The sequence below is a fragment of the Salmo salar genome, unplaced genomic scaffold (assembly GCF_965601325.2).
Source record: "Salmo salar unplaced genomic scaffold, fSalSal1 ptg000177l, whole genome shotgun sequence".
In the NCBI taxonomy this organism is placed as follows: domain Eukaryota; kingdom Metazoa; phylum Chordata; class Actinopteri; order Salmoniformes; family Salmonidae; genus Salmo; species Salmo salar.
Genome location: NW_027675325.1, coordinates 784,782 through 808,404, shown reverse-complemented (window position 1 = coordinate 808,404; position 23,623 = coordinate 784,782). Strand labels below are relative to the sequence as shown.

At 39.0% G+C, this 23,623-nt stretch overlaps 2 protein-coding genes across 2 annotated transcripts; one reads left to right on the top strand and one right to left on the bottom strand.

The window, feature by feature from the left end:
• Positions 1 to 6,778: 6,778 nt before the first annotated feature.
• LOC145867061 (uncharacterized) lies at positions 6,779 to 10,606 on the top strand. Its single transcript, XM_082971105.1, has 2 exons — positions 6,779 to 6,785; positions 6,897 to 10,606. The coding sequence occupies exons 1-2, from the start codon at positions 6,779 to 6,781 to the stop codon at positions 8,030 to 8,032; spliced, it is 1,143 nt and encodes a 380-aa protein (XP_082827231.1). The 3' UTR covers positions 8,033 to 10,606.
• A 3,515-nt stretch (positions 10,607 to 14,121) lies between these two features.
• Positions 14,122 to 21,954, bottom strand: LOC145867060 (uncharacterized). Its single transcript, XM_082971104.1, has 2 exons — positions 21,936 to 21,954; positions 14,122 to 15,539 (listed from the first exon to the last, which is right to left on the bottom strand). The coding sequence occupies exons 1-2, from the start codon at positions 21,952 to 21,954 to the stop codon at positions 14,521 to 14,523; spliced, it is 1,038 nt and encodes a 345-aa protein (XP_082827230.1). The 3' UTR covers positions 14,122 to 14,520.
• Between the last annotated feature and the right edge of the window lie 1,669 nt (positions 21,955 to 23,623).

Below are 23,623 nucleotides of genomic sequence, written 5' to 3'. Positions count from 1 at the left end.
CACTGTACCCGCACCCTACCATACCCCTGTCTGTACATTATGCCTTGAATCTATCCTACCACGCCCAGAAATCTGCTCCTTTTATTCTCTGTTCCCAACGCACTATTCGACCAATTCTGATAGCCTTTAGCCGTACCCTCATCCTACTCCTCTGTTCCTTGGGTGATGTAGAGGTTAACCCAGGCCCTGTGTGATGTCCTGGCCGTGTCTGAATCTTGGCTTAGGAAGGCAATAATATATTGGTCATATATTTTGATACATTGAATGTTGATATTGTGAACCTATGTTATATATTTGTACCTCATGTTTAATGAAGTGATGTCACTAAGTACTTCCCCAATATATACAGTGCAGTCGGAAAGTATTCAGACCCTTTCACTTTTTCTACATTTTGTTACGTTACAGCCTTATTCTAAAATGGATTAAATCATTTTTTTCCCTCATCAATCTACACACAATACCCCATAAGACATCACAATACCCCATAATGACATCACAATACCCTATAATGACATCACAATACCCCATAATGACAAACAAAAACAGGTAAATAAATGAAACATTTTGATTTTCTTTCAAAAACAAGGACATTTGTAAGTGACCCCAAACTTTTTGTATAGACCTGGGCTGTTCATTATATACATCTACATGATGTATTGTTACACCATGTAGGAGCAGTATAGACCTAGTCTGTTCATTATATACATCTACATGATGTATTGTTACACCATGTAGGAGCAGTATAGACCTAGTCTGTTCATTATATACATCTACATGATGTATTGTTACACCATGTAGGAGCAGTATAGACCTAGTCTGTTCATTATATACATCTACATGATGTATTGTTACACCATGTAGGAGCAGTATAGACCTAGTCTGTTCATTATATACATCTACATGATGTATTGTTACACCATGTAGGAGCAGTATAGACCTAGTCTGTTCATTATATACATCTACATGATGTATTGTTACACCATGTAGCAGCAGTATAGACCTAGTCTGTTCATTATATACATCTACATGATGTATTGTTAGTCCATGTAGGAGCAGTATAGACCTAGTCTGTTCATTATATACATCTACATGATGTATTGTTACACCATGTAGGAGCAGTATAGACCTAGTCTGTTCATTATATACATCTACATGATGTATTGTTACACCATGTAGGAGCAGTATAGACCTAGTCTGTTCATTATATACATCTACATGATGTATTGTTACACCATGTAGCAGCAGTATAGACCTAGTCTGTTCATTATATACATCTACATGATGTATTGTTACACCATGTAGCAGCAGTATGGAGGTACAGTGGGGGACAAAATTGTTGACACCCTTGATAAAGATGAGCAAAAACAACTCTATAAAATAAAGAATTCAAATACTTCTATGTAAAAAAAAGGGTGAATTATATTATTGTATGCTGAAACAATAGCTCAGAGAAAGAGATTTAGTTGAACATGTTATTCTCAAAAGGTAAGGGTCTGAATTACTGCCACCCATGTTTTCAATACTCCAGCACCCTCCCCTTGGGAGGAAAACGACACTGAAATGTTTTATGAGATTAGAGTACACATTGGGTGGGATCTTAGACCATTCCTCCATACAGAATCTCTCCAGGTCCTTGATTTCTTTTGTCTGCGCTTGTGGACTGCCCTGTTCAATTCAAACCACAGGTTTTCAATGGAGTTCAAGTCCGAAGACTGAGATGGCCATTAAAAATGTTGATTTTTGTGCTCAATTAACCATTTCTTTGTGGATGTTGATGTGTCTTGCTGGAAGATCCACTTATGGCCAAGTTTCAGCCTCCTAGCAGAGAGGTAACCAGGTTTTGGGCTAAAATATCCTGGTAGAGGGTAAAGTTTATTTATTTTATACAGTAATTTTAGCTCATCTTTATCAAGGGTATCAATAACTAGGTGCTTATTTTGATATCTAGTTATTTGACTGAATCAGAAATACAGATGTGGAGTAGATGTAGAGTTTGTTTTAAATTCTCATAAAAAAATGAACTAATCAAACAACACTTGTTGCTCTTTGTACGTGTTGATATAATATTAATATTTAATGGAGAGAAAAAAAACGTTTCCCTAAACTGCTTTATAATATTATAATTCAATGAAAGAATAAAAATAGTTTTCCCTCCTCAACTGCGTTTCCTCCCTCCAGACAGCAGATGGCGATATGTGTCTTTCAGGCGATGTTTCTAGTGTGACGTATAATCTAGTGGACGGAACGCTTCTTCAACAACTGCAGCCACCTCGGTAGCTCGCTAGCCGACAAAGTCGGAACATTCAAGTTCTTTAGACAATTTCGTGGTTTATTTGTCACTATGATTTAAACATACTTATGTGGAAACAACTAGCTACCCCATTTAATGTAATATTTACGTTGTAAGTCAACTAGCTGGCTGGTTAAGTTAGCACTAGCCTAGCTAGCTAACATCCCCGACCATGAGTTCACTAAGCTACTCTCCTCCTGCTAAAGAAGAGGGCTGTTGGACGGAGAAAGAAGCTCTCGTGAAAGAGGAGGAGGAAGAGGAGGCTGTTTCAATACAAAAACAAGTAGAGGGTGAGGCTGTTACAGTGAAAGAAGAAGAGAAAGACGTTACAGTGAAAGAAGAGGAAGACGCCTTCAGAGTGAAAGAGGAGGAGGATGTTACAGTAAAAGAAGAGGAGGAAGATGCAGTTTTTGGAGTGAAAGATGAAGAGGGGGAGATGACTGTCACATTAGAGGAGGACGAAGAAGAGAAGACTGGAGAACTGATTAACACCAGTAAATACAGTGAGTACTATCTAATAAAACAGGGACATTGATCTGATTAACACCAGTAAATACAGTGAGTACTATCTAATAAAACAGGGACATTGATCTGATTAACACCAGTAAATACAGTGAGTACTATCTTATAAAACAGGGACATTGTTCTGGTTAACACCAGTAAATACAGTGAGTACTATCTAATAAAACAGGGACATTGATCTGATTAACACCAGTAAATACAGTGAGTACTATCTAATAAAACAGGGACATTGATCTGATTAACACCAGTAAATACAGTGAGTACTATCTAATAAAACAGGGACATTGATCTGATTAACACCAGTAAATACAGTGAGTACTATCTAATAAAACAGGGACATTGATCTGATTAACACCAGTAAATACAGTGAGTACTATCTAATAAAACAGGGACATTGATCTGATTAACACCAGTAAATACAGTGAGTACTATCTAATAAAACAGGGACATTGATCTGATTAACACCAGTAAATACAGTGAGTACTATCTAATAAAACAGGGACATTGATCTGATTAACACCAGTAAATACAGTGAGTACTATCTAATAAAACAGGGACATTGATCTGATTAACACCAGTAAATACAGTGAGTACTATCTAATAAAACAGGGACATTGATCTGATTAACACCAGTAAATACAGTGAGTAATATCTAATAAAACAGGGACATTGATCTGATTAACACCAGTAAATACAGTGAGTACTATCTAATAAAACAGGGACATTGATCTGATTAACACCAGTAAATACAGTGAGTACTATCTAATAAAACAGGGACATTGATCTGATTAACACCAGTAAATACAGTGAGTACTATCTAATAAAACAGGGACATTGATCTGATTAACACCAGTAAATACAGTGAGTACTATCTAATAAAACAGGGACATTGATCTGATTAACACCAGTAAATACAGTGAGTACTATCTTATAAAACAGGGACACAAACTCTGCAGTTGTTGAACTAATGTGTGATTTTTAAAAGGGCATTCTACACTCAAATATGTTTTTGTACTGTATGAATTGTTCATGACGTCCTCCAGGGATTTTTAAACTTTTCCTGTTGAAAAGTGATATATAAATACAGTAAAGTATAAACACACTAATGGGAAACAAATAAATGTTTTGAGCAAAATAGTGTTTTTTTAACAACTGCAAACTAGAAGGAGTGAGTGATGTCATAGTAAGGCCTCCAAGGAGTTGGCTTGATGGGAAGTCGTGATGTCATCCAATAGGAGGCTGATCTTCATGTGAATATTCATTATTCTTTTTAAAATCCTTCATGTTCTGTCAAGTTGGTTGTTGATCATTGCTAGAAAGCCATTTTCAAGTCTTGCTATAGACTTTCAAGATGATTTAAGTCCAAACTGTAACTAGGCCACTCAGGAACATTCAATGTCATCTTGGTAAGCTCCTCCAGTGTAGATTTGGCCTTGTGGTTTAGGTTATTGTCCTGTTAGGACAGTTTTTTGTATTCAGATCTCTGAAATGCTCTCTAACTACGTAACATTTAGTGTCTCCTTGTGTTACGCTGGGGAAACAGTTTTCATGGGCACAGAAATCCTAAATAATTTCAGTTTGCTAAATCCAATGGTTCTAACCGAGAGTCACCTTAACTTTATTGACAACACCCAAATAGATACTGTCATTAACGTCGTTCTTCAATAATTACACATAATACTTAATACTGTAGCTGTTTAGTTACAGTCACATGTTCAACTATCATCAGCTGATCCAGGAAATCATTTTCTGAATGACAGTCACATGACAAACATCAGGACATGCAACAACAACCAAAGTGCTTCTTCATTCATTACTCTGGTAAAGACAGTTATGCCGTGCTCCATGTTGGATCCAACATCCCTAACAAATTCATGTTTATAATGTGTTATTGTCTGCTTGATTTACTGTAGGGTCTCGTTAGTCTGTTTGGACACAGAGATACTTAGCTCATAATGTGTAGAGAAATGTTCCTTGATGGATAGGCTATTGTACAACACACAGAGCTATTTTCCTTTATTCAGGACATTTAGAATGACAACACATTACAGAATAGCCTAGTGGGATTATTCACAAAATTATCTGGTGATCAGGTTATGAAATGTCATTACAAAGACATTTTAGTTTCCATGTTTCACCTGAAATATTAAATGATTTATAGTCCTAGGTCTATATTGTTAGGGGAAGTTATGGGTCCTACAGTAGGTCTATGTTATTGTTATGGGTCCTACAGTAGGTCTATGTTGTTATTAGGTGAAGTTATGGGTCCTACAGTAGGTCTATGTTATTGTTAGGTGAAGTTATGGGTCCTACAGTAGGACTATGTTGTTGTTAGGTGAAGTTATGGGTCCTACAGTAGGTCTATGTTGTTGTTAGGTGAAGTTATGGGTCCTACAGTAGGTCTATGTTGTTGTTAGGTGAAGTTATGGGTCCTACAGTAGGTCTATGTTGTTGTTAGGTGAAGTTATGGGTCCTACAGTAGGTCTATGTTGTTGTTAGGTGAAGTTATGGTTCCTACAGTAGGTCTATGTTATTGTTATGGGTCCTAGAGGACACTATGTATGTCATGCAACAACATCCAAAGTGCTTCTTCGTTCATTACATAGGTATGATTGTTGTTAGGTGAAGTTATGGGCCAATTTGGCAAACAGTGTACAAACCCTCATTGTCAGGCTGGTGGAAAAGCCAAAGAGCATTTTACTGGTTGAAGTGTTTTCTAAGTACAAAGTGGTTGATTTGCGATGACGACACAAACATTATATTAAGCAGGAAATTCAAACAAGCCTTACAATTATAATCCAAGGTAGTGTGAAATGAACTCATAATCTAATATCTTCCTGGAAATGGAGGTTACTCCCCTGAGTTTTCCCCCATTCACATTCAGAATACATTGTGAAAAACTAAAATCTTTTCTCACCATTTTTGCTCCAGGCAGATATACTACATCCATAACTAGTAGTTTCCTCATTACCAGATATACTACATCCATAACTAGTGGTTTCCTCATTAGCAGATATACTACATCCATAAATAGTGGTTTCCTCATGACCAGATATACTACATCCATAACTAGTGGTTTCCTCATTACCAGATATACTACATCTATAACTAGTGGTTTCCTCATTACCAGATATACTACATCCATAACTAGTGGTTTCCTCATTACCAGATATAGTACATCCATAACTAGGGGTTTCCTCATTACCAGATATACTACGTCCATAACTAGCGGTTTCCTCATTACCAGATATACTACATCCATAACTAGCGGTTTCCTCATTACCAGATATACTACGTCCATAACTAGCGGTTTCCTCATTACCAGATATACTACATCCATAACTAGCGGTTTCCTCATTACCAGATATACTACATCCATAACTAGTGGTTTCCTCATTAGCAGATATACTACATCCATAACTAGTGGTTTCCTCATTACCAGATATACTACATCCATAACTAGTGGTTTCCTCATTACAAGATATACTACATCCATAACTAGTGGTTTCCTCATTACCAGATATACTACATCCATAACTAGTGGTTTCCTCATTACCAGATATACTACATCCATAACTAGTGGTTTCCTCATTACCAGATATACTACATCCATAACTAGTGGTTTCCTCATTACCAGATATACTACATCCATAAATAGTGGTTTCCTCATTACCAGATATACTACATCCATAACTAGTGGTTTCCTCATTACCAGATATACTACATCCATAACTAGCCATTTCCTCATTAGCAGGGATGAGTTTCTGCAACCAAATTGTGTGCTTTGCCCTCGTGCCGCAATTCTAGCAAACACAGAAAGGGGCCTATATTGGAGACCAAAGTCGTCTGGCACATTGCTTAGGGTTTCAACAACTTTAATAATTTCTTTCTAGCCTACAATCATTGGTTTTACTACTAATGTGAAAACAAGACTAAAGATGACTATTCTTGCTCTTTTTAAGACAAATGTCAAGTAAATCATTTTAACATTGATTACAGACGTCAGTTGTTGTACATCACCTTATACAGTGGATTACGCTGTTTTGGGCCTTTAATCATCTGTCTAACTTTGTTGTTCACACAGGAGAGAGACGTGACTATCGTGGATCCTCTGGGGAGCCTCAACAACCTCATGATGCTGACGAGGCAGAGAAGAGTCTCTCCAGATCAGAACACCTCAATAAACACCTGCAGAGACCCACAGGGAAGAGAACTCACTGCTGCTCTGACTGTGGGAAGAGATTCACCTCATCAGGCATTAAAATTCATCAGAGAATACACACAGGAGAGAAACCTTTTAGCTGTGATCAATGTGGGAAGAGTTTTACTTCATCTGATTATCTGACAGTACACCAGAGAATACACACAGGAGAGAAACCTTATAGCTGTGGTCAATGTGGGAAGAGTTTTGGTCAATCTGGAGAACTGACTTTACACCAGAGAATACACACAGGAGAGAAACCTTTTAGCTGTGATCAATGTGGGAAGAGTTTCACTACATCAAGCATTCTGACTGTACACCAGAGAAGACACACAGGAGAGAAACCTTATATATGTGGTCAATGTGGGAAGAGTTTTGGTCAATCTGGAGAACTGACTGTACACCAGAGAATACACACAGGAGAGAAACCTTTTAGCTGTGATCAATGTGGGAAGAGTTTTACTACATCTGATCATCTGACAGTACACCAGAGAATACACACAGGAGAGAAACCTTATAGCTGTGATCAATGTGGGAAGAGTTTCACTACATCAAGCATTCTGACTGTACACCAGAGAAGACACACAGGAGAGAAACCTTATAGCTGTGGTCAATGTGGGAAGAGTTTTGGTCAATCTGGAGAACTGACTTTACACCAGAGAATACACACAGGAGAGAAACCTTTTAGCTGTGATCAATGTGGGAAGAGTTTTACTACATCTGATAATCTGACAGTACACCAGAGAATACACACAGTAGAGAAATCTTATAGCTGTGGTAAATGTTGGAAGAGTTTTGGTCAATCTGGACATCTGACAGTGCACCAGAGAACACACACAGGAGAGAAACCTTATAGGTGTGGTAAATGTGGGAAGAGTTTTGGTCAATCTGGACATCTGACTCAACACAAGAGAACACACACAGGAGAGAAACCTTATAGCTGTGGTCAATGTGACAAGAGATACTCTGATAAAAGATCTCTGATCAAACATCAGAAAATACATGGAGTTGTTTCATGATATCAATGAAATAATGTCACAATGTAGAATGTTTAAACATTGTAGTAGGTGTATATTAATGATGTCACAATGTAGAACCCTAAACGTTTGTCCCCTGTTCTATTGATTTCAACATGATATGGATATTAGCCTCAGGGGGAAAATCCAGGCTCTGAAATGGAAGAGTTACTATTTATGTGATTTAACAAAAAGTGACTAACAAAAAAAGAGCTGTGTTACACTTACCACATTGGTGACCCACTGGAATCAAAATGCAACACTTCAAAATGTAGCTAGCTGTTTTCTACAAATTGTCTTCTAACCACTGATGTACACATTATTCCCAGATTCCGTGTGGTTTTTGAGGTGTTAGTTTTAACAGAATGTGCAACCTCCTCTCTCCCTCCTCTCACCCAAATGATTTCAACATGATACCGATGAGTTATGAAAAATAAGTGTTGTGTTCCTTTGTTCAGTGACCCCTAAATTTAAATTAATCACTCCAAAATGTAGCTGACTGTCTTCTGCAGGTTGTCCTTTAACCAGTGAGGTGAAAGATATCTCCCATTTCCATGTGTTTGTATTTTGTTGTCAAGTTTCAACAGCACGTACAACCTGATTTCCCCCCTAATCAATATCAGTAGTTTATTGCTACTTGTCAAAACAACAGTGTTTTTGGTGCTTGTGTCCATGGCGAGGACAACTTGGTTTCTGATTGTCTCAAGGTGGGCAGTCAAAGAAAATTGTGTTTTGCATTTAGCCAGTGAGTTGCTATGGATCTTATTTTGACTGCATGTTTTTCCGATTTGGAGATGAGTTTTGTTTGGGCTCCAAGTGGACGAGAGTTCTAGAAGCTAGTGAGTTTTAGAAAGACTAGAGTTCTAGAAGCTAGTGAGTTTTAGGACGACAGTCAGAAGCTAATTTTATACATTTATATTTTTTTCTATTTTTTAATTGTTGACAGCCAGTAGACACCATGTTTATATTGGTGAAGGTGAAGCATTGTAGTTGATTATAATGTGAAATGGAAGTTGTTTTCTGTTGGTGGTGAGCATTCTATTAAGGTGTTAGTCTTTGGTTTTTCCATTTATGTTTTAAGGTTGGACTTTAGCCCGTCTAGCTCGTTAGCACGTCTAGCTCGTTAGCCCGTCTAGCTCGTTAGCACGTCTAGCTCGTTAGCACGTCTAGCTCGTTAGCACGTCTAGCTCGTTAGCCCGTCTAGCTCGTTAGCACGTCTAGCTCGTTAGCACGTCTAGCTCGTTAGCCCGTCTAGCTCGTTAGCACGTAGGACGCACTGATTGGTGTCACCTCGTTAGTCAGTATGTGTTACACCTGTGCTGGCTTGTCCATCTCGTTAGTGGGAAGGTGTTTCACCTGAGCTGGTCCAGGTTCTATTTAAGAGTGTCTGGCCCAGTGCTCCAGTTGTCTTGATGTGGAGAGTCAACACCTTTAGTTGCTCCACCTTTTTGGTTTACTTCCTGTCTTTAAGTTTGGTGTGGGTTTTTCTTTCGTTTTCCTCTTCTTGGGCAGATTTAGTGGGTCTCATGGTGGGTGTCTTTTAGGTCCCAGTTGTTGTTACTAGTCAACTTTCAGTGGACACTGAGAGCAAAACTGCAAGATTATGTTATAATACTTTTATTGCATCAAATGGTTGTTTTATGCAACAGAATAGAGGGTTCTTAGAACTATTGTGTCTGTGTGTTCTACTGAGGATGGGCCTCTGGGAGAAAACACTGACAGGAGATTTACAATGTCTTTTGGGTGATAAAACCTAAAGAGACTGCATTCCAGAACATGAGTTAATGTTTCTGTTCTATATGGTACCAGGGAGAGATGACCCCAGGGCCAGACCCTGGTCTCTACACAAAGAGTACTGTTTTTACAGCAGATACTCTCTGCTGAGAATTATAAGTATCTTTCATACAGATCTTAACCTTGTGACCCGTTCTATACATCTGTTGTTGGTCATGTAGGTTAAAAGGGGTGCATCTTGGCTGTAAAAGACCTTTGTACTTTTGTCTCATGGCTCTCAACGAATCATCTGGGGGTGATTCATCTCTCAACGAATCATCTGGGGTTGATTCATCTCTCAATGAATCATCTGGTGGTGATTCATCTCTCAACGAATCATCTGGGGGTGATTCATCTCTCAACGAATCATCTGGGGGTGGTTCATCTCTCAACGAATCATCTGGGGGTGATTCATCTCTCAATGAATCATCTGGTGGTGATTCATCTCTCAACGAATCATCTGGGGGTGATTCATCTCTCAACGAATCATCTGGTGGTGATTCGTCGACCAGCCATCATTATCGTAGAACACTCAATTGATTCACCCTATATTTGCGTGTTGTATTGACCTGCTCCCTTATTAATAAGTGAATAAAGATTTAGTTTAAGATTAACTCTGACTTCTATGATAAGTTTGTCTCCTCATTTGATATTAAAGAAATTAACAACAGTTGACGACGGGGATGTGAATCTAGACTTGGTGACCGCTCCTGATGACCTGGATAAATGACCTGACTCCTGACGACCTGGGTAAATGACCTGGCTCCTGATGACCTGGGTAAATGACCTGACGACCTGGGTAAATGACCTGGCTCCTGATGACCTGGGTAAATGGTGCACCAGGGATCCCTCTAACTTGAGATCTCAGGGAGACCAAACTTCGGGAACGGAGCAAATGGACCCACCTTTGATCTGAGAGGCAGCGAACCGAGTGGATACCATCAGTATAGTATATATAGTGGATACCATCAGTATAGTATATATAGTGGATACCATCAGTATAGTATATATAGTGGATACCATCAGTATAGTATATATAGTGGATACCATCAGTATAGTATATATAGTGGATACCATCAGTATAGTATATATAGTGGATACCATCAGTATAGTATATATATAGTGGATACCATCAGTATAGTATATATAGTGGATACCATCAGTATAGTATATATAGTGGATACCATCAGTATAGTATATATAGTGGATACCATCAGTATAGTATATATAGTGGATACCATCAGTATAGTATATATAGTGGATACCATCAGTATAGTATATATAGTGGATACCATCAGTATAGTATATATAGCGGATACCATCAGTATAGTATATATAGCGGATACCATCAGTATAGTATATATAGCAGATACCATCAGTATAGTATATATAGTGGATACCATCAGTATAGTATATATAGTGGATACCATCAGTATAGTATATATAGTGGATACCATCAGTATAGTATATATAGTGGATACCATCAGTATAGTATATATAGTGGATACCATCAGTATAGTATATTTATATACCACATCTTGAACGTAGTTTAAAAAGAAAGAGGTGAGTGAAACACGCAAAGAGGAGTTTTTAGAAAGTCCTCGTAGGCTCTGAGTGTGTATTCCTGTGTGGAGGTGTAAACAGGGCCCAGTCAGGAGGCTCTGAGTGTGTGTTCCTGTGTGGAGGTGTAAACAGGGCCCAGTCAGAAGGCTCTGAGTGTGTATTCCTGTGTGGAGGTGTAAACAGGGCCCAGTCAGTAGGCTCTGAGTGTGTATTCCTGTGTGGAGGTGTAAACAGGGCCCAGTCAGGAGGCTCTGAGTGTGTATTCCTGTGTGGAGGTGTAAACAGGGCCCAGTCAGTAGGCTCTGAGTGTGTATTCCTGTGTGGAGGTGTAAACAGGGCCCAGTCAGGAGGCTCTGAGTGTGTATTCCTGTGTGGAGGTGTAAACAGGGCCCAGTCAGGAGGCTCTGAGTGTGTATTCCTGTGTGGAGGTGTAAACAGGGCCCAGTCAGTAGGCTCTGAGTGTGTATTCCTGTGTGGAGGTGTAAACAGGGCCCAGTCAGTAGGCTCTGAGGCTGTCAGCTATCTATGAACTGGATGAAAACTAGAATCTGTGTTTACTAGTTAAGACCATTTATGGTATAGTATAAGATAGTACGGTGCACCTGTAATTTTTTTAAACCTGGACACCATTTTAGAAGTATTGAAAGATGTAAATGTATGAGTTGCATTATCCTAGGAACAAACCATTAGATAGAAATGTGAAAATATTCCTGCAGGTTAAAATATTGTTGAAAAACAACTAATTGATTAGGTAGGTTTGGGAATAGCATTGTGTGACTGTGATATGAGAGTTGTGTGACTGTGGAAATGAGTCTTAAACCTGTTAGGGCTACCCCCCCACTTCTCTTAATTTCCGCCTGAAGACATACCCAAATCTAACTGTCTGTAGCTCAGGCCCAGTAGCAAGGATATGCATTTTCTTGGTTTCATTTGAAAGGAAACACTCTGAAGTTTGTGGAAATGTGAATTGAATGTAGGAGAATATAACACAATAGATCTGGTAGAAGAAAATACAAGGAAACAAACATACGTTTTCTGGTTTCTATTGTTGTTGCACCATCTTTCAACTGAAAAGGAACAGCCAAACATTCAGATAGGATGCTGGGGATAATTTCTATGCAGAATGTAAGAGGGCAACAGTATCTGAGAAAAGTTTGCTCACCACCAAAAGAAAACAACTTCCATTTCACATAATCAACTACAATGCTTCACCTTCACCAATATAAACATGGTGTCTACTGGCTTTCAACAATTAAAAATAAGAATATACAATCGTACTATTTTTTTCTCCTTTTTCTGTCTATAGAATCCTAAAACTCACTAGCTTCTAGAACTCTCGTCTTCCTAAAACTCACTAGCTTCTAGAACACTCGTCTTCCTAAAACTCACTAGCTTCTAGAACTCTCGTCTTCCTAAAACTCACTAGCTTCTAGAACACTCGTCTTCCTAAAACTCACTAGCTTCTAGAACACTCGTCTTCCTAAAACTCACTAGCTTCTAGAACACTCGTCTTCCTAAAACTCACTAGCTTCTAGAACACTCGTCTTCCTAAAACCCACTAGCTTCTAGAACACTCGTCTTCCTAAAACTCACTAGCTTCTAGAACTCTCATCTTCCTAAAACTCACTAGCTTCTAGAACTCTCGTCCCCTTGGAACGAGCCCAAACAAAAATCATCTCAAATACGGAAAAACATGCCGTATAACAAAACTCAAATCAAATTGTACTGCGCCGAATACAACAGACCTAACAGTGAAATGCTGACTTACGAGCCCCTAACCAACAGTGCAGTTTCAAAAACATACAGAAAATAATAAGAGATAAAACTCATCTCCAACACGGAAAAACGTGTCAAAATAATATGTGATCCATGGTAACGCTTTGGCTAAACGAACAACACAAAACCTTTTGACTGCCAACCCTTGAGACAATCAGCAACCAAGTTGTCCTTACCACGGACATGTCTGATTTCAAGAGGAAACTCCTGCAATATCCGTAGTAACTTTCCACCTCACTGCAGAGCTTCTCTCTCTTTTCAGGGTTCACTAGATAGACATGTTGTTGGATCGGGGCCCAGTCCCCAATGTCATGCTCTAGTACATTTGGGTTGGCACATCTGAGAATGAACTCTGATATTCTAAAAACAGGGCAACAATGTCAATATAATTGTACCAAAAAATTGTCAGTTGGTTGCATAAATAAATATCATTACTAAATGTTACATGAAATGAAAATATGAAATATCCCCAATGTCAAAACACAGTTTTAACGTGTCCAAATCAATAACCAATACGCAGAAACAGTTTGGGATGAATTGAAAACCTAAACATAAAATGTGCTACATACACAAACATCAGCCATAATAATCATATTACTTGTATTTTTTTTTAAACAAGCACCTTGTTTTGACAAGTAGCAATAAATCACTGATAATCAATTAGGGGGGAAATCAGGTTGTACGTGATGTTGAAACTAACACAACTAAAAAAACACATGGAAATGGGAGATATATTTTACCTCACTGATTAGAGGACAACCTGCAGAAGACAGTCAGCTACATTTTGGAGTGATGCATTTAAATTTAGGGGTCGCTAAACAAAGGAACACAACACTTATTTGTCATAACTCATCGATATCATGCTAAAATCATTTGTGTGACAGAAGGGAGATGAGGTTGCACGTCCTGTTAAAACTAACAGCTCAAAAACCACACGGAATCTGGGAATAATGTGTACATCCCTGGTTAGAGGACAATTTGTAGAAAACAGCTTGCTACATTTTGAAGTGGTGCATTTTGATTCCAGTGGGTCACCAACGTGGTAAGTGTAACAACTTTTTTGTTAGTAACTTTTTATTAAATCTCATAAATAGTAACTCTTTCAATTCAGAGCCTGGATTTTCCCCCTGAGGATAATATCCATATCATGTTGAAATCAATAGAACAGGGGACAAACGTTTAGGGTTCTACATTGGGACATCATTAAAATACTCCTTCTACAATGTTAAAACATTCTACATTGTGACATTAGTTCATTGATATCATGAAACAACTCCTTCATGTAAGTAGTTTCTGACATTTGATCAGAGATCTTTTATCAGATTATCTCTGGTCACAGCTATGAGGGTTCTCTCCTGTGTGTGTTCTCTGGTGTTTAGTCAGACGACGAGACTCAGTAAAAAACTCTTCCCATACTGATCACAGCTATTCGGTTTCTCTCCTATGTGTGTTCTCTGGTGTTTAGTCAGACCCCCAGACTCAGTAAAACTCTTCCCACACTGATCACAGCTATATGGTTTCTCTCCTGTGTGTGTTCTCTGGTGCACTGTCAGATGGCCAGATTGAACAAAACTCTTCCCACATTGACCACAGCTATAAGGTTTCTCTCCTGTGTGTGTTCTCTGGTGTAGCGTCAGAGTGCTAGATGCAGCAAAACTCTTTCCACATTGATCACAGCTATAAGGTTTATCTCCTGTGTGTGTTCTCTGGTGTAATGTCAGATGGCCAGATTGAACAAAACTCTTCCCACATTGACCACAGCCATAAGGTTTCTCTCCTGTGTGTGTTCTCTGGTGTAGATTCAGATTGGTAGATGCAGCAAAACTCTTCCCACATTGATCACAGCTATAGGGTTTCTCTCCTGTGTGTATTCTCTGGTGCACAGTCAGTTCTCCAGATCGACCAAAACTCTTCCCACATTGATCACAGCTATAAGATTTCTCTCCTGTGTGTGTTATCTTGTGTTGAGTCAGAATGTTAGATGTAATAAAACTCTTCCCACATTCATCACAGCTATAAGGTTTCTCTCCTGTGTGTGTTCTCTGGTGTTTAGTCAGACCCCCAGACTCAGTAAAACTCTTCTCACACTGATCACAGCTATACGGTTTCTCTCCTGTGTGTGTTCTCTGGTGTGATGTCAGATTGCCAGATTGAACAAAACTCTTCCCACATTGATCACAGCTAAAAGATTTCTCTCCTGTGTGTGTTCTCTGATGAATTTTAATGCCTGATGAGGTGAATCTCTTCCCACAGTCAGAGCAGCAGTGAGTTCTCTTCCCTGTGGGTCTCTGCTGGTGTTTCTTGAGGAGTTCTGATCTGGAGAGACTCTTCTCTGCCTTGTCAGCTTCATGATGTTGTTGAGGGTCCCCAGAGGATCCACGATAGTCCCGCCTCTCTCCTGTGTGAACGGCAAAGTCAGACAGATGGTTAAAGGCCCACAACAGCAGAAATCCATTGTTTATTTGAGGTAAAAGGTCCTACCCATGAAGTTGTACAACAATTGACGTCTGTTCAATTATTTGACAATTAAGACAGTCAACTTAGCAACAATCATATTTTGTCTTGTTTTCACATTAGTAGTAACTAGAAATAAGTTATTCATGTTGTTGAAACTCTAAGCAGTGTACCAGACGACTTTTGGTCTCCAATATAGGCCCCTTTCTGTGTTTGCTAAAATTGCAGCACGAGGGCGATGCACACACAATCTGGTTGTAGAAACTCCTCCCTGCTAATGAGGAAACCACTAGTTATGGATGTAGTATATCTAGTAATGAGGAAACCACTAGTTATGGATGTAGTATATCTGGTAATGAGGAAACCACTAGTTATGGATGTAGTATATCTGGTAAGGAGGAAACCACTAGTTGTGGATGTAGTGTATCTGGTAATGAGGAAACCACTAGTTATGGATGTAGTATATCTGGTAAGGAGGAAACCACTAGTTATGGATGTAGTATATCTGCTAATGAGGAAACCACTAGTTATGGATGTAGTATATCTGCCTGGAGCAAAAATGGTGAGCTAAGATTTTAGTTTTTCACAATGTATTCTGAATATTACAGCGCAAGATCAGGAGTGCTACTCAAGGAAACTCACATTAAGCTCTGTGTCTATTCACTACTTCACCACCATGGGGGAAAACTCAGGGGAGTTCTCATAGGCTGACAGCAAAAATAGCCTCCATTTCCAGGTTGCTTATGAGTGCATTTCACATTACTTTTGGATTATAACTGTAAGGCTCGTTTGAATCTCCTGCTTAATATGTTTGTGTTATTGTCGCAAATCAACTAATTTATACTTAAAAAACACTTCAACCAGTAAAATGCTCTTTGGCTAGCTTTAACATCAGCCTGACAATGAGGGTTTGTACATTTGCATCTAGACGTTCCGCTAGCGGAACGCCTCACTAATATCCAACGGTAGAGCGTGGCGCGGAATACAAAAACCTTAAAAATGCTATAACTTCAATTTCTCAAACATATGACTATTTTACACCATTTGAAAGATAAGACTAAGTATCTCTGTGTCCAAACAGACTAACGAGACCCTACTGTAAATCAAGCAGACAATAACACATTATAAACATCAATTTGTTAGGGATGTTGGATCCAACATGGAGCACGGCATAACTGTCTTTACCAGAGTAATGAATGAAGAAGCACTTTGGTTGTTGTTGCATGTCGTGATGTTTGTCATGTGACTGTCATTCAGAAAATGATTTCCTGGATCAGCTGATGATAGTTGAACATGTGACTGGAACTAAACAGCTACAGTATTAAGAATTATGTGTTATTATTGAAGAACCACGTTAATGACAGTATCCATTTGGGTGTTGTCAATAAAGTTAAGATGACTCTTGGTTAGAACCATTGGATTTAGCTCTGAAATGATTTAGGATTTCTGTGCCCATGAAAACTGTTTTCCCAGCGTAATATAAGGAGACACAAAATGTTACGTAATTAGAGAGCATTTCAGAGATCTGAATACAAAAAACTGTCTGACAGCAAGATCCAGTATTTAAGTTGAAGTTCATCATATGACAAGCTTAATGTTATGACTATAACTACTGTTCCCTGAAGGAGGGAAACTAGGTACAACATACAATTAAATCCTCATGTTATGACTATAACTACTGTTCCCTGAAGGAGGAAAACTAGGTACAACATACAATTAAATCCTCATGTTATGACTATAACTACTGTTCCCTGAAGGAGGAAAACTAGGTACAACATACTATTAAATCCGTGCCTCTCTGGAAGCCCCGCCTTCCACAGGTGATGAGCGTGAGGCTCGGATTTATTCCTTAAATTTAATACCGCTCTTCACCGACCCAGGAAAGGGCAGCGCCAAACACGTGTTGCACCTCGTTTCCCTCCTTCATGGAAGAGTAATTATAATCAAAGTTACACTCCCTTTCAGTCGGTCAACTTCGGTACAACATACTATGGGAAAATACAATCATTCCCCATGCCGACCCAATCGGATACTAAATGAAACGACCCCTGGCAGACCACCCAGACCTTACCCCGCAGTTTTGTCAATTTATTCATTGTCTTTTGTTTGAAACTCCTGTCAATGTTGAGTAAGGACGGGCACCTGATTACACATATAGAAGTAGGATTAATCTACCTGGCCTGTACACAAATGTAGGCCTATAAATGTGCCCATTTGGGGATGTCTGATAGTATTTCAACCTGGTCGAGAATAATTTTTATTTTATTAACCTCTTACATCTAGACGTTCCGCTAGCGGAACACCTGCTCCAATATCCAATGATAGGCGTGGCGCGAATTACAAATTCCTCAAAAATACAAAAACTTCAATTTTTCAAACATATGACTATTTCACAGCATTTTAAAGATAAGACTCTCCTTTATCTAACCACACTGTCCGATTTCAAAAAGGCTTTACAGCGAAAGCAAAACATTAGATTATGTCAGCAGAGTACCAAGCCAGAAATAATCAGACACCCATTTTTCAAGCTAGCATATAATGTTACAAAAACCCAGAAGACAGCTAAATGCAGCACTAACCTTTGATGATCTTCATCAGATGACACACCTAGGACATTATGTTATACAATACATGGATGTTTTGTTCAATTAAGTTCATATTTATATCAAAAAACAGCTTTTTACATTAGCATGTGACGTTCAGAACTAGCATACCCCCCGCAAACTTCCGGGGAATTTGCTAACAATTTACTAAATTACTCACGATAAATGTTCACAAAAAGCATAACAATTATTTTAAGAATTATAGATACATAACTCCTCTATTCACTCGATATGTCCGATTTTAAAATAGCTTTTTGGTGAAAGCACATTTTGCAATATTCTAAGTACATAGCCCAGGCATCACGGGCTAGCTATTTAGACACCCGGCAAGTTTAGCACTCACCAATATCAGATTTACTATTATAAAAGTTTGTTTACCTTTTGTTGTCTTCGTCAGAATGCACTCCCAGGACTGCTACTTCAATAACAAATGTTGGTTTGGTCCAAAATAATCCATCGTTATATCCGAATAGCGGCGTTTTGTTCGTGCGTCCCAGACACTATCCGAATGGTAAAGAAGGGTCGCACGCATGGCGCAATTCGTGACAAAAAAAATCTAAATATTCCATTACCGTACTTCGAAGCATGTCAACCGCTGTTTAAAATCCATTTTTATGCCATTTTTCTCGTAAAAAAGCGATAATATTCCGACCGGGAATGTCCATTTAGCTAAACAGAGGAATGAAAACAAACCTTTCGGTCGACGCGGGCACGAGCCTGAGTCTCACAGTACTGTAACCAGCCACTACCCAAACGCGCTACTTTGTTTCAGCCAGAGCCTGCAAAGCCACGATTCCGCTTTTTGCCGCCTTCTGAGAACCTATGGCAGCCGTAGGAAGTGTCACGGGACAGCTAAGATCCTCACTCTTCAATAAACAGAGACAAGAAGAACGACACCTTGTCAGACAGGCCAGTTCCTGCATGAAATCTTCTCAGGTTTTTGCCTGCCATATGAGTTCTGTTATACTCACAGACACCATTCAAACAGTTTTAGAAACTTTAGGGTGTTTTCTATCCAAAGCCAATAATTATATGCATATTCTAGTTACTGGGCAGGATTAGTAACCAGATTAAATCGGGTACGTTTTTTATCCAGCCGTGAAAATACTGCCCCCTAGCCATAACAGGTTAATACACGTGGGTGGTGTTTATATATGGAAAAATACACATTCGAAATTTTCAACCAATCGATTGGTAGAAACAAAATTAGACTCTTGGTTGGCCAAGATTTATTTTAGTTGGGGACAGCACTAGAAGATGATTTTGGGGCTCCCGAGTGGTGCATTTCAGTGCTTGAGGCGTCACTACAGACCCTGGTTCGAATCCTGGCTGTATCCCAACCGGCCGTGATTGGGAGTCCCATAGGGAGACGCACAATTGGCCAAGCGTCGTCCGTCATTGTAAAAAATAATTTGTTCTTAACTGACTTGTCTAGTTAAATAAAGGTTACATTTGAAAAATATAATAAAACATAGAGCATTCAGAAAGTTCAGACCCCTTCCCCTTTTCCACATTTTGTTAAATTACAGCTTTATTCAAATGTTTAATGCCCATCCAAGAGACTGTCGACCAATCATGTTCACATTGTCATGCTGTGACACGCAGTTCCTAAAATACATGTTATAAACTAAGCTAATTGTCCCAAAATCCCTTTTAAAAAGTCAGGGTACGAGTGAGAAACCGTCAAGGCACCAACTTTGAGAAGGTTCTAAAACAAAGGTTTCAAACCAATTCATGAATGTTATTGAAACATATAAATGTTATTGAATCTAGGTATGTTTCACCCTTAATGTAATTGAATCTATGTATACAGTTGAAGTCGGAAGTTTACATACACATTAGCCAAATACATTTAAACTCAGTTTCTCACAATTCCTAACATTTAATCCGAGTGGAAATTCTTCCCTGTCTTAGGTCAAGTAGGATCACCACTTTATTTTAAGAATGTGAAATGTCAGAATAATAGTAGAGAGAATGATTTATTTTAGCTTTTATTTCGTTCATCACATTCCCAGTGGGTCAGAAGTTTACATACACTCAATTAGCATTTGGTTGTATTGCCTTTAAATTGTTTAACTTGGGTCAAACGTTTTGGGTAGCCTCCCACAAGCATCCCACAATAAGTTGGGTGAATTTTGGCCCATTCCTCCTGACAGAGTTGGTGTAACTGAGTCAGGTTTGTAGGTCTCTTTGCTCGTACACGCTTTTTCAGATCTGCCCACAAATGTTCTATAGGATTGAGGTCAGGGCTTTGTGATGGCCATTCCAATACATTGTTGTCCTTCAGCCATTTTGCCACAACTTTGGAAGTATGCTTGGGGTCATTGTCCATATGGAAGACTCACTTGCAACCAAGCTTTAACTTCCTGACGGATGTCTTGAGATATTGCTTCAATATATCGACATACTTTTCCTTCCTCATGATGCCATCTATTTTGTGAACTGCACTAGTCCCTATTGCAGCAAAGCATCCCCACAATATGATGCTGCCACCCCTGTGCTTCACAGTTGGGATGGTGTTCTTCGGCTTGCAAGCCTCCCCCTTTTCCCTCCAAACATAACGATGGTCATTATGGCCAAACAGTTCTATTTTTGTATAATCAGACCAGATGACATTTTTTCAAAATGTACGATCTTTGTCCCCATGTGCAGTTGCAAACCGTAGTCTGGCTTTTTTTTATGGCAGTTTTGGAGCAGTGGCTTCTTCCTTGGTGAGCGGCCTTTCAGATATAGGACTTGTTTTACTTTGGATATAGATACTTTTGTACCTGTTTCCTCCAGCATCTTCACAAGGTCCTTTGCTGTTGTTCTGGGATTGATTTGCTCTTTTCGCACCAAAGAACGTTAATCTCTAGGAGACAGAACGCGTCTCCTTCCTGAGCGGTATGACAGCCGTGTGGTCCCATGGTGTTTATACTTGCGTACTATTGTTTGTACAGATGAACGTGGTACCTTCAGGCGTTTGGAAATTGCTCCCAAGGATGAACCAGACTGAGGTCTTGGCTGATTTCTTTTGATATTCCCATGATGTCAAGCAAAGAGGCACCGAGTTTGAAGGTATGCCTTGAAACACATCCACAGGTACACCTCCAATTGACTCAAATGATGTCAATTAGCCTATCAGAAGCTTCTAAAGCCATGGCATAATTCTCTGGAATTCTCCAAGCTGTTTAAAGGCACAGTCAACTTAGTGTATGTAAACTTCAAACCCACTGGAATTGTGATACAGTGAATTATAAGTGAAATAATCTGTCTGTAAACAACTGTTGAAAAAATTACTTGTGTCATGCACAAAGTAGATGTCCTAACCGACTTGCCAAAATTACAGTTAGTTAACAAGAAATGTGTGGAGTGGTTGAAAAACGAGTTTTAATGACACCAACATAAGTGTATGTAAACTTCCAATTTGACAACAATTTGACCCCCACAGCAAATCTTAACTGCCAATTATAGAATATACTATATAGCCTTGAAATCAGGTTAAAACTATAATTTTGACCTCATGGGTGGCCAGTCCTTGTATTTATAGTGTAGTCAATTCAGGGGGTAGCCCTGAGCTGGACTCAAACCTGGGTCCAGCAACTGTCAAGCCAACATCTTATAACTGTTATGTCAAGATGTCTGAACTTCTTGAAGAGGTCGCTAGGTTTTGGGTTACGGTTGCTACAATAGCTTTCTCTATGAATTTGAGAGTGGTTACAATTCTCCTTCCCCCATCCCTCAGCTGTTTACCAAACCAAGTCTCTGGACAGCCATTTTGTTTCGGATTAAATCCTAGGTTGCCCCTTTAAGCAAGCCACACAACAATCAATCAATCTGCAGTCCAAACAATAACAAATCTGTAATTCCACCACTGTTTTGGTAATAAGATGATTATGGGGTTGGAGAAATGTAACTACAGACAGACAGACCTATGGATGCAAGGACTGACCATCCATGATATCAACATTATAGATTTAACCATGTTGAGGCTATACAGTGTTGATTTACATTGTTTCTAAACATTGGAGTAAAAAAAGCTTATTTGGGGTTCTGATGGGGTACAACAGTTGAACTCAGCTCATGAGGCATGTGTTATATTCTTCAAGAATCAATGGCTATAAATAAATAATTTAAAGTCCAAATATGGATGTAACAATTGCAGATTTCCGCTTTAACACCAAACATCAGTTCAACAACTGCAGAGTTTGTGCCTCTGTATTAAAGACAGTACTTACTAGTGTTAATCAGGGCCCGTTCATCGTTAGAACCATTGGACGCCTTAAGATGCCTTTTGGAAACCGAGCCCAGATATCCAGTTTCATCCTCTTCTTCCTCCTCCTTTTTCGATGTGACAGTCATCTCCCACTCCTCCTCTTTCACTCCATAAACTGCATCCTCCTCTTTCTCTTCCTCCTCTTCTTTTACTGTAACATCCTCCTCCTCTTTCACTCTGAACGCGTCTTCCTCTTCTTTCACTGAAACGTCTTTCTCTTCTTCTTTCACGGTAACAGCTTCACCCTCTACTTGTTTTTGTATTGTAACATCTTTCTCTTCCTCCTCCTCTTTCACTAGAGTTTCTTTCTCCGTCCAGCAGACCTCCTCTTCTTTAACAGGAGGAGAGTAGCTTAGTGAACTCATGGTCGGTATGTTAGCTAGTTAGCATTAGCGACTAGCTTAGTTCTAAGCTAACTTAGCAAACCAGCTAGCTGACAAACAACGTAAATATATCATTAAATGGGCCAACAAGTACATACAACAGAAGTGTGTTTAATACACAGCGACTAATATACACCAAACCAGTGTAAAGAGCGTGAATGTTGTAGCTATGTCTGTTAGAAAGCTACCGAGGTGTCTGACTAGCTGTTGTTGTTGAAGGAGCGTCCCGTCCACTAGATTATACGTCACACTGGCAGCATCGCCTGAATCTAAGACGCACATCGCCATCTGCTGACTGGACTGGGCAACGCAGTTGAGGAACCAAACGTTTATTTTTCATTTATTTCCGAAAAGTTTAATATTATATTAAGTCGTTCAAAGAGAAGCATGTGTTGATTGATTCGTGTTTAATGAGTTAGAATTTAATACAAACTTTACACCCACTACATATTTGCATTGAACCATACTTCTGACATGGATCATTTTGATCCCAGAGGCATATCTTTTTATCATGGCCAAAATGTGGTTTATTCAATTCTTCCAATTTTTCACGACTTTGTCAATCAACTTGTTCTTAATAAATCTAAATCATGGTTTAGTGTTTCTGTATCAATATGGACTTTTAACAAATTCAAATCCTTTGGAGTCATTTTGACCCCAGACAAAAGCACCTTTGATAAATAGGACGTTTATTTCAAATCAAAATCACATTTTATTGGTCACATACACGTGTTTAGCAGATGTTATTGCAGGTGTAGTGAAATGCTTGTGTTTCTATCTCAGACGG